We start from the raw sequence: 12,228 nt of genomic DNA on the forward strand, positions 1-12,228 counted from the left end.
CAAGATTGTTTTGAGAAAAAGCTTTCTTGAGAAGCTTTTTCTTGGGAAAAGGTAACAGCTGCTAGCAGCCTAGAAATCCCACAGGCCCACAGGTAGACTTGGTGCTCTTAAAGATCTTTTCCAGCCCAAACAGTTCTGTGATTTTTAAGTTCAACATCTGGACCGAGATAACTCCATTGAACACCATAGGCTGTGGTTTGAGGGGCGGGAAGGCAGCTTGGCAGGCACGGGTTTGTAGCCCTGGTGAACAGCAAATTGAGCAGTATCAGCAGTTTGTCCTCACAGCAAGGAAAGGAGACCTCACCCTGGGCTCTGCTGAGCAGATTGAGGGAAGGAATCCTTTACCTCTCTTTGTCACTGGAGTACTGTGTCCAGTCTGTGGCTCGTGGTACCAGGGGGACACTGAGCTACCAGAGCGAGCCCAGAAGTGAGTCACCGTGTTGACTGGAGCAGAGGCTGCAAAAGCTGGGCCTGGTCAGCCTGGAGAAGGGAAAGCAGCAGGGAAGAAGCTCTTATTTGCTGCCCGATGGGAATGTATCAAGGATGGAGATCAATGCTTTCTTTAGAGATGCCCCACACAAGGGAATAGGAACAAGCTGGAGTGTGGGAAATCCAGAGCCAATGTATGGAAGTAAAACTCCTCTGTGTGGGAGAAAGTGCCCAAAATATTTGAGGAATCAATGTTCTGTTGATATTCCAAACCTGACTGGGTGGATCTTCAAGCCGTCTGATATAACTGGACCTACTCTGAGCAGGACTGAGTGGCTTCCTGAGGTCCCTTGCCTCTACCTACACGAAGTCATCATTCTCTGCATCAATATTAGAGCTTATTTGACTTTGCCAATGACAAATGCATTATGAAGAAACCCGTGCCTAGGAGTTCACTTGTGTTTGTGGTAATTGCTGAGTGACCTGGTTGGAAATGATCAGTACAGCTTACATCTGTGTTTGACATGACCTGTTGAAAACTTTGAAGATATCACAGGATTTTTGTGGAAGTTTGGTTGGTTGGGTTTTTTCCCTCCCCTCTACAGGACGGTACTGATGAATAGTGATTCCTGTGACTTGAGTCTGAATGCTTCAGTCTGACAAATGAAGTTAGAGTGATTAAGTCAAGAATATCTTAATGCTCATAATTTAGACTCTAGGATCAACATGAGTTTTTTGGGTAATCTAGGAAGATAGATGCACATTATAGTTATCCTCATGGTTAGGATGGCAGTTTATGTAAATACCACTATGTAGCAGAAAAGTGACTTGCTACTTTATAATGAAAGGGAGTAAACAGCAGTGACAAGAATCCTATACTGAACACTTTGTATTGTATTTTTGGGTTCTGATTCAGTTGCCTCATTTTGGGGGTTTTTTTTTGTTACTCTGTGAAATGGCAAGTTTATTATATGGTAGTGTTGAAACAACAGCCATTTAACTTGGAAGGAAAGCTGGTTTTGGGCTGGGTTGGCGTCAGGAACACTAGCCCACATTTTTGCAAGTTTGTGGCTGGGTGGAACAGAATATTCTGCTTTGTCACTGGTGACTTCCACGTTTTGAAATGAGGCAGAAGTGATGGGCAGTAACTCCTCAGACTGTTGTGATATTTAATGCTCAATCCCTCACCCCCAATTTCTTCTCCCCTTAACAAAAAAAAAAAAAAAAAAAAAAAAAAAGGGGGGGGGGGTGTGTGGATATTTATTGTAATAGCATTAAATTGCTTTTCTAAATAAGGAGTGGAGAGGTCTGGAAGGAAGTGGCAGGATACTTTTCTGACCAGGCCATTTAGCAGTCACCATGGTCTCAGAAGTTTTTCTGGAGGAATTCATGTGGTGGAAGCTGCAGTTGTAGGTGGTGCAGGAGGATAATAGGATCCTGTCTATTGCATTTCCTGGAGTATGAGGTGCCCTAATTATAAATAACTACTATATGTTATATATAGTTCCTGATAGCAAATTGGAATAAAGATGAGTTACAGAGTTTTGAAGTACCTTAAGAAGCTGAGGGATCGAATAGTTAAGCAAGCTGAAGTGTAGATGGTTGTTCAGTGATGCCCATGACACATCCTTTGTGGAGGAGAGCATTAAACTTTGTGTATGAATCATTATAAATATATAATATTTGTATAGTTGCAAAGAAGGCCTTGAGTATGTGATGGTCAGTTCTGTGAGCTCTCCAGAGGCCTGGTTTGAAGGGGCTGCCTGTACCAGGTCTGAACTAGGCAGTGAACTGTTGGGAAGCATGTCCTCTTTCACAGTGTTGTATTGGCATCCTCTTTGAACTTGAAGTGCAGGAAAGCCAGCTTTGAAATTTCTTAGCTCTGAATTCAATATTAGCATTGAAAACTTTTAAGAATAAACTGATGTCCAGGAAATGTCAATTTCTGTGTGATGTCTGTATCATGAGAGGCAGTTTATATATAGAAGTCAGAAAAGCTGAAGCACTGACTGACTAAAACTATATGATCAGGTGTTCCTGTATATCTCCTGAATGGAATTTCTTTCTTTACCTTGAACTCACAGCCCTGCAAATGAATGAAGAGACTGAGCTTTTAAAATAAATTTTAAGCAAGCAACATTATAGTTATGTCTAAGCATAAGGTTATAACTCAACTTATTGTTGAACATGCACAGAATGAGTTACTTTTCTCCAAGCTGAAGGCTGTCATTTCTCCCAAATCTTACTTGTTGCTGAGAATAAGACTTGTTTGTAGTGAGTGATTTGAGGCTGCTGCAGTGACTCAGCTGAGGACAAACTGAGGCTAGCAGAGATTGCATGGGGAGTTATAGACACAGCTTTGAAGAGTTAAAAGCTTTTTACAAAACACATGACAAAAGGTGAATATCTGCTTGTGGATCAGAACAAAAAAAAGTAAGTCATAGAGGGGACTGGTCACCTGCTGTGATCTGGCTGTCCCCCAGATGAAGATGAGAAGGTTAACTGAAAAAAAGTAACTAAAGGATACAAATAGAAGGAAATGAGAAACACATTCGATTAGAAAGTAGCTATTTATTTTAACAAGTTGCAATATTCAAGTTAAACTAAATGCCAGCTGACCTGAGGGTGAAAAAAGTATCTGAAAGGGCTCTAAGTAAGTATGTGTTAGCTGAAAGCACTGGTGCTGTTTCATAATGTATTTCAAGTTACTGAACATTAAAAATGAAATGGATTTGCCATTCTAGATACCATCAGTGTTAAATTCTGTTTTCCTTATTTCCTTCATGTATAACTGGGTTGGTTTCTTGATTTGCAAAGCAAGTGGAGGATAAACACATCTGAAGAAGCACTAGGTTTCTACAAAGAAGACTGGGAATGAGACTTGTAAAATCAGTGTATTCTGAACTCTTCTCACAGTAGAGAGATCTGGGTGAGACATATGGTCGTGCTAGAGCAAGTGGTGTGAGTGTATGGGATGGAATGTTGCAAATAAGTTCCTGAAATGAGAACTTGTCATAAAGTCCTTCAGCATGTGTGTCATATTGGCTAACAAGAATTTGAAGGAAGACTGGATTATTGCTTTACTGGAAGTGTCTGTTAATCTTACAATAATGAAGCCAATAAAATCCTTGATCATCTGCAGAATCAGCCTAGGTTCATTTGGGAGTTTGATTTCTTTAATTACTATATATCAAACTTTTCTTAAAGGGTGTGGAGGTTTGTTACTTTGGCCATGGTGTTCATTTGAGGAATTCATGTTCTGTAGCTTCAAAGATTTTCTTTATTTCAGTGGGCTTGATTGCTTGTTTTTTGTGCTTCTGTTTTTGTTGGGGTGTTTTTACTGCTTTACTGGTTTATCTCCTTCCTAATCTTCTCAGGCATTCTCTTTTTGCAGTGTAAAGACTTTCAGACCTTTATTGGGTTACCTTTTATGAGAATAATAATGACTTCTTCCAGTCCTCTCTTGTAGGTCATGTTTTCTAGGCCTCTGAGCACACTTAGCTTTCAGACTCTCTAGATGGCTAATATATGATGTGTGCTGTTCAAGCTGAACAACTCCAGATGGAGCCTCACTGATGTTGGCTAGAGCATACACTTTTATATTAGCATATTCTATAGTGTCACTTTCAATTCTTGAAATGTAATTACCATACACTTGCTGTAGCTTTCAGAACACTCTTTGCTCTCTAACCAGTTATTTAACATCCTCGATGTGTTACTTAGACCTGTTCCTGCTGGCTGCTAGTCTAATTTGGACCCACTGCAGCTTGAAGGTATTTTTCTGCCTGAATGGGAAAGGTTTGTTAAATGTAACTTCACTTGTTTCTCTGTGTATAATGCAGTAGTCACTAGCCCCATCTAGATTTAGATGTACAACTCACCTTTTGACCTCCAGTTTTCTGTTAAATATTTTGTTTGTATTTAAACTGGATGCCACACAGGAGGAGTTCAGCCTTTCCTGGTCAGTTTGTCAGAACTATTGACTCATCTTTTGTGTTTTAAAAGATTTCTGAGCTTTTCTGGAACTCTTTAACAAACTTTCCAGTAAGACGTTTGAGTTACATTAAGGACTGCTTGTTTCAATCTCTTCTGCCTGTGTATGCCTATTGCTCTGATACTTAAGGATCTGAATTTACTTAAATGGGAGTGCAAAGCGTTTTGTGGTGTCTAGGCAGTAGTGGTGTGTATATGGATAACTTTTGAACTACTTGCTTACACTTAGTACTAGTTTTTTGAGGAAGTGGGACTTGAGATGAGATGTTCTCTTCCAATCCTGCTTTTGAGCCTGGCCCATTTATTGGAAAAAGAGTACCTCGTTGTCCTGCTTATTTCCTTTTAAAGGAGGTGGAATTGGAAGATTTGGTGAAACAGAGTTGGAAATCCTCATTACAGAAGAACTTCCAACTGCCTTATAACATGCCTTACTTGTTAGTTCAACATGTTTTATAAACATCTGAAAGTTTAATGTCAGGATAAACATGTATGTCTTAATTTGCTGTGTGTTAATATGTATAAAAGATTATAATGTACGAACATGCAAAATGGACATGGATGTTAATATGGTCTAAGTCAAAATTCCACATGAAGTTTTAAAGTTCATGGGACTTTGTAAATATTCTTAGTGAGTAGTTTAAAATTTAAACCTTATAAAATCGGGTTTCTAAGGGTGTCCTTCCCAAATATGTTTGAACCATGAGCCTAACATTTTTTTAACTTCCTCTAATGTCTTAGATTGTCCTGCTGCTTGATACTAAAGGTCTGTGCAGCATGGTGGGAAGCAGAGTATACAGGGTTACACAGGTGCTGTCTTATGTGGAGTTAAACTAGAACAGAAGCACCAGTTCACATGAGAAAATGGCATTCTGAAATAAGAATGGTGGGTAACAGCCATGCCTCCCTTCAAGGGCAGAGCTTTTCTGAAGCTCCAACTCCCAACTCTGAGTTAATGTTAAACTAATGGGTTGTAACTACTATAAGCTAATGTTAAACTCTAGGTTGCAACTACTTTTTCTTTGATTTTGTGTTGCATTGGAGTAAAGTGTCCCTTTGAAATCTGTTTCTTTGCTTTCTGTGTTGCAAATGTCAGTCTTGTACGTAATCATTTATTGTGGAGCTGAAGAGGTTTGCATGCTTTGTCATCTTTGACTCCTTTGTGCTGGGATGACAGTTCTTTGTCCAGTACTGCATTAGCTGGCCTTTTAACAGGCAGTGTGGGTCCTCTCTCTGGGCTCTGGATGCTGTCTTATGAATGGTAGCTCAAGCCTTCCCAACAATAATTTCTATTCCTTGCACCCTCTATGTATAAACACGTGTTGATTCAGCATCTAGAGGGAGATAACTGACAGCCTCTTCCATCAGCTGAGGGTAATGAAGGAGCAGAATAAGACAAGCCTCCTGGCTGAATGGTGTGATATCTTGGCAGCTGTACGTTTAGGAGCAACCAGATGGAGGCTCAGAGTGTTTCAGAATTCTGCAGAACATCCTGTGATAGCACTTAACTGAGAATCCATCTGTCTGGAGCTCGATGTCAGTGAAACCCTTCAGCAACAGCTAACTTTTGAGGCAGCACTGAAATTGAGTCTGACCTCTTCATGCAGTTCTCGTTGCTAGTCCCTTTGATTTTTAGGTTGTTTGGAAAGCATACAACTTTGTGCAACTTTATTTCGTAATTTTCAATGAGAAATGATGCTCTACTTTTTTCTATGTTTTTTGTAAGAAGTCAGGCTGTAGTCACCTAGAGGAGAGCTGCTCCTGCGATAAATCGAGTCAAGACTGAAACCCCATTTTGGGCCATTTGCAGGCGTAGAAAGTTCACATTCAGAAGTTAATAGAACCATTTCCAAGTGGTGGATTTGCATGAGCTACATCATAGTGCTTTTAGTTTCCTTGGTATGAGGTTAAGTTGACCTCTGATTTAAAAGATAGAATCCTCTGAATGTCAGTAAAATGAAAAAGCAACCTGAGAGAGCCTGAGAATTTCGGTAGTCTTGGCTTCAGACTATGGAATTGCTATACCTTATTTCACCAAAACTTTTTACATTCTGGTAGGCTTTTGTTATGCCTATTATATTGTGTGCTAAACACTGAACAAGGTTTTAAGTTTTGCTCTCTGAGAAGTAATACATCCCTGGTTTTATTCTTTAAAAAAATAAGGCAAGTACTGTAAAAAAAAAAAAAAAACAACACACACACCAAAAAAAAAAAAGGGAATTTGAGCTGAATCCTGTAAATGCAATACTTATAGAAGCTCATCTTGTGCTGTTCCTGATCCCAGCTCACTTGCCCCCAAAAAACTGCTTGACACTCCATTTCAAGCAAGGATTGTGACAAAGCAGATCCTTAGGTGAGAGTAACACTAGGTTATAATACTCTCTTTGATGTAAGTGCAGTTTTTTCCTGAGTACTTGCTTAGCACTTCTAACTGGAAGCTGGTGTCGAGGCATTTTGTATTACTTAATCTTGAATCTCTTCCATTCCTTGGTTCTGATCTTTTTCTGACACAGTAATTTGATCGTGCCCTGGTACACAAAAGACACGCTGACTTCTTCCCAGGCATTTAAGCATATATTTTTATAAAGCCTCAAGTTGAGGTTTCAGCTTGTTTTCTGCAGTGTCTAAAAGTCATTTGTTTTTCCAGCTAAACAAATCTGAAAATACCACTACATTTGTGGGGCTGTGCTGATTGCCTGTGTTGCATTGCCACTTGTGATTGACTGAGCTAATTCAGAAGGTTAAATCAAGAGGAGAACAAGTGAGTTTTAATAGGTAGGGGTCTTTTAGGTACCTGATGAGTCCTGACACAGAAGGATAAGAACACCCTTTCTGATGTCAGCTGAAATTAAACTGACCAAACGATTATGCCTAGCCTGACCTTAAGAGTGTTCCATGGGAAGTTCTGCTGACACAGCAACTTGCTGTCAGCAAAATGGGATGTTCCTGTTGTTTTGCTCCATTCTTGATTGGAACTCTTATGAGTTCCCTGCCACTGGTGCTGTGCTAGGGCCACATAGACCCATGACCTGAATAACTTGCTGATAGAGGGGGAAAAATTCAGTTTTATGCTCTTCTGTAGTTTGGCTTTGTCTTGTGGAAATAGTTGGCAGGTTGTGGGAAATCAGTGGCTAGAAAATGTCAGTATGGTCACCCTGTCTTGCTGGAAGTGTGCTGTTGAGTGGGCAATAAAATGCATTGCATAATTAGACTTGTGCATGGCTGCTTCATATAGAAAATCAAAATCTGCTATTTATTGCAACAAATAACAAGCCTGTAAATGTGTAAATTTAGAGGGGAAAAAAGTATTCTGTCATTCCATAGCATGGAGACTTTTTTGTGTTAAGAAGGTTGTCAGTATCTTTTTTTCAGTTAGTGGTAGAAGTTCAATTCAGAATTGACATTGAACAGATTGTTACCATGGTCAGTATTTGGTAGCACCTCATTCTGTGGCTTTTAGTGTGGCAAGTGAGCCTTAGGGATCTCTTTTTTTTGTTTACTCTTTAAACTTTCTGTCAAGTTACATGAGTAGAGTCAGTGCCTTGTGTTTCAGGAAAGATTCTTGACTTTATTGCCAAGGCATTAGATTACTGTGATCAAAAATCAGTTTATGCATAGGGATTTAGCTGAAATTGAATCATGTTAAAGTCCTTGAGATGGCAATCTCGTCAGGCTGCATATGAAATAGTACATGACAATCTTATGTATTCCAAGGGAGCAAAAAGGGAAAGGGGAGGCAGATCTGTAAAAACTTGGAGAAATATCAAGAAAAAAGTAAGAAAACCTCATGATGCTGTGTTTACCTTGAAGTTACAAAACATCTTGTTTACTGAATAAATACAAAGTGTGCCCTTAAGGTTTGTTGAGAATGACAGACTTCAATATTGTGAATGTGAAGCAGAGAAGGTCAGATTTCAAGAGGAGAAGGGCTAGACCTCATTAAAACAATAAATGTATGTCCTATGTGCCAGTACTTTGGATCAGTTAAGGACCTGAATAGTGTGGTCTTGAAGTGTCTTGTTCTTCAGAACCTCGTGCATTGTAAGCCACTAAATGTGTGTTTTGGAGGAGACATGTAGCTCATTATTGAACTGCAATCTGTGAGCAGAATACTGACTCTGGAGTGGAAGTCTTTGTGTCAAAGGGAATACTTACCTTAAGCATCCTGAGCCTTGGAGAGCCCTGAATGTCTGCATGGTAATTAGCTTGCTCGTTTGAACTATTGACTTGATTGCTCTGCAACTGCTGCTAGTTAAATAATAACTGCATGGAGATTAAGCAAGAGATACTGTTACAATTAAATATGTGGCATTGGCACTTCAGATTCAAACTATTTCTGGCATTTTAAACACTTTGGAGTCTATATACTGTTGTACGAGCTGTATGTCAGTTCAAGTTTAAATGATTTGTGCAGCTAAGTTGATTTTTTTGGTTGGTTGGGTTTTTTTGTGGTTTTTGTTGGGTTTTTTGTTTTGGTTTGGTTTTTTGTTGGAGTCCGAGCATATGTCAGAAGATGAGATAAATGTAAAAATGTAAAATTTGGAGTAGTGAAGTGTTAGCTCTACCTCCCTTGCTGGAGGAGGTGAAGGAAAAAGATCTAACTGATCAACATTCTATAGCTGCAAGTATGTTTGTCTGTAAATATATATGGGTCCTGCTCAGTCCAGTCTGTAAATATTAAAAATAGTAGCAATTAAAAAGTTTGACTTTTGAAAATATTAATGTAATTCGTGTGAGATCACAATATTCTCATGGACAAATGAGCTGTTAGAAGTATGCCTTGTGGGAAAATTGTTGAGTATTGACTTTTTAAATGTACCATGGTCATCTTTATGTAGCTAAAGCCTCCAATGACTAGGAGCAGAGTTACCAAAAAGAAAGTAAAAGGAAGCAAAAGAATTCATGTGTCATTCAGTTAACTGGGATGTTTTTTCAGTTCAGCTTGTTGCCTTCCCCAGAAGTCAGAGCAGTTGTTTTAAGTTCACTTGTAGGACTTTTCTGTCCTAAGTTGTTTGGGGTTTTATACCGCTAATCACTTTATTAATGCTTAATATAGGTTAAGATTCAGTATATTTAACTGTTGCAAAAAGCTGATTCCTGAATGATATTGTGGTTTTCTTTGCTTAAATTACATTACAGAATACATGTATTCTGTACATTCTGAAACACATTTTGCAAATGTAACTTGCAAGCTTTACTTCTAAGGTAGAAAGCAATAGTCAAATATTTTTTAAGGAACGTTCCACCTTACCTTTAAATGTAGCAATGGCAAGTGGAGATGAAGTTTGGGCAGAACTCTGTGCATGCTGGTTTGCAAGTAGCTGTCCTCTTTCCAGTGTCTGTCACAATACTGTGTTAGATAAGAGGCATGAGGAGAATAGAGTGTTCTTGCCCTACTTGTCATGGCAGATATTCTCTATATGAAACATGTTATGGAGGTTTTTTTACTTTTCTTGCTATTTTTTGTCCCCTCACCAGCCCCACGTAGTGACTGATGTATCAACAATATTGGTCTAAATTTCTGGCATAGTTTGACTCCTTTGTGTAACTGAAGGTGTTCATGGTACTGATGTTAGCAGTTTTTTACTGAAGACATATATAACCAAATCACTTTTTTGAGTGACTTCATTGATTCAGAAATGGTTTGAACAATGAGAAATCAATTGATGGGAAATGGAAAGCTTTTAACAATGGACTTGTAGATAAAGGCGTATAAAGACTTCTTCCCTGAACACATGCCTTGCCTTTTGTATCAACTTGGTGAGTGAAAGGCAGCTCATGTCTCACTCAGGTTGAATGACTTCTTCATGCTTATGAGAATGAGGCTAATAAAATTTATATTTTACTTCTGCTTCATTGGTGAGCTTCCTCAGTAATAGCTTGAGTACTAATGTGGTATCTGAAGAGAGAATCAGAGCATTTGAAATAGCTCTGTTAAAATTTGAGCACAGGAAAAAGAAATACATTGTGGACTAAGAGTTTGGCTCTTTTTCATCAGGTTAATTTGCTCTGAGAGAACTAATGAGTGAAGCTGCTGGAGCATCTGTTTGGCAAAAGAGATTCTGAACCTGTGGTACATCAAACTGCTTTATCCTGGGGGATTTCCTTTTCTGAAAGGAGGATAGTGTAAAATGCTGAGCTCAGAGTGTAGTTGCTACTGTGGAAGGCATTTTAGGTATTAAACAGAAATATGTTGAATCCTAAGCAAGCACTTGGCTCGGCCTACTCTGGCATATTTACTGTCCAAGAGAAGATCTTGTGTGAAGACACCCCACTACACTGAAGCAGAAAGATTGCAAATGTATGGTGGTAAATGTCTTCATTAGGAAGTTGGGTAGGAGAGTTAAAGTTGAGGTCTGAGTGACTGTCACACTAAACATGGAGTGTTTTGTGGGATTTTGCATTTTAATTGTTGCTTTGCTTTTTTAAGTATTTATTGGTATTGTAAGTGCTAGAAGTTTCACTTAATTCTACATATAAAAGATACAACTTACCTTTTAATGAAAGATTGTTTAAGAAGAAACACATAAGTGCAGTAATTTAACTTAAGCTTTTGCTTGATTTTCTATATCAGTAACCAGACTGCTAAAAAGTACCATGTCTTAGGGATTTTTTTGTAAATCTGAATTCACTAAACGACTATTACACCAGTTGCACAATTGTCAGGTCACTTTTATATGAAGTTGTGTATCAGTGGTAGTATTCTCTGAAAAATTATTGCTCTGTGGCAGCTTTGATGTTTTTGCTTGAAATAGGTTTCTATAGTATTTCCACACTGTTGTGAATCAATTATTCAGAAAAAAAAAGGAATTTTCTTCTGAAAAAGTAACTAATTATAGAAGAAGGCTTACTGTGAAAACCAAGTGATGTAACTTTCTTGTGTAGTAACTAACAATTGCTTTGTTTTTAGGTGCCTTAGCTGGACCAGTTGTTGATCCACATGTGACAGCAGTTTGGGGGAAGAAGGTTGCACTGAAATGCATCATTGATGTGAACGAAACAATAACACAAGTTTCTTGGGAGAAGATAGACGGTAAAAGTTCAAAGACTATAGCTGTTCATCACCCTGAATATGGAATATCTGTTCAAGGAGAATTCCAAGGAAGAGTGGCATTTAAAAACTACTCACTCACTGATGCAACAATCATCTTGAAAAATGTAAGCTTTTCTGATGCAGGAGAATATGTTTGCAAGGCAGTTACATTCCCACTTGGAAATACACAGTCATCAACAACTGTAACAGTATTAGGTAAGTCAGCTTCTTTTTGAAAGGAAAATCCTAAAAAGTTGTATTTTACCATTTAACCCAAAGAAAATGCAAAATATGTGTTTGCTGGTCTTTCATTACAGGTGTGTTATTTTTACTGATGCCATAGAGGTGACTTCTTTTGGGTCTTGCTTCTTTAGAACTTGTTATTTGACTGTATAGTTAAAAATAAATAACCAGTTCCTATTTAGGTATTGTGCTAAAGTAAACATTCAGCTTGTATTAGTTTGTAAAGAGTTTTAGAGCCTTGACAGACAGTGCTGATACCAGGGACTTGTGTGTATGTGCTGGGAAGCTGCTGAACTTGGCTTTAGCTGCTGCCTTGGCTAAATTCCCTCAGTTAGTACTGAGTAGTCACTGGTCTTCAGAAAAAGCAGGTATTTCTAAACCCTGTTGAAAACTGGTTGTCTCAGTGAAATAGTCCATCATCTGTAATGAGTTTAGAGAGTTCCCCTTGAGGGTTGATGCCCCACACCTGGAAACATTCAGATGGGACTCTGAGCAGCCTGGTCTGGTTGAAGATGTCCCTGCTTATTGCCAGG

The 12,228-nt window shown here is 38.7% G+C and overlaps 1 protein-coding gene across 3 annotated transcripts in view; it reads left to right on the forward strand.

Annotated features, from left to right (window-relative positions):
* The window catches only part of NECTIN3 (nectin cell adhesion molecule 3), a 63,145-nt gene that overhangs the window by 12,668 nt on the left and 38,249 nt on the right, over window positions 1-12,228 (forward strand). For all 3 annotated transcript variants that reach the window (XM_083854532.1, XM_083854531.1, XM_083854533.1), the window contains exon 2: window positions 11,330-11,668. In XM_083854532.1, the coding sequence (XP_083710658.1) occupies window positions 11,330-11,668 (339 nt within the window). The remainder of the gene's footprint in view (window positions 1-11,329; window positions 11,669-12,228) is intronic.

The sequence above is a fragment of the Zosterops lateralis genome (assembly GCF_965231275.1).
Source record: "Zosterops lateralis genome assembly, chromosome: 2".
Taxonomy (NCBI): domain Eukaryota; kingdom Metazoa; phylum Chordata; class Aves; order Passeriformes; family Zosteropidae; genus Zosterops; species Zosterops lateralis.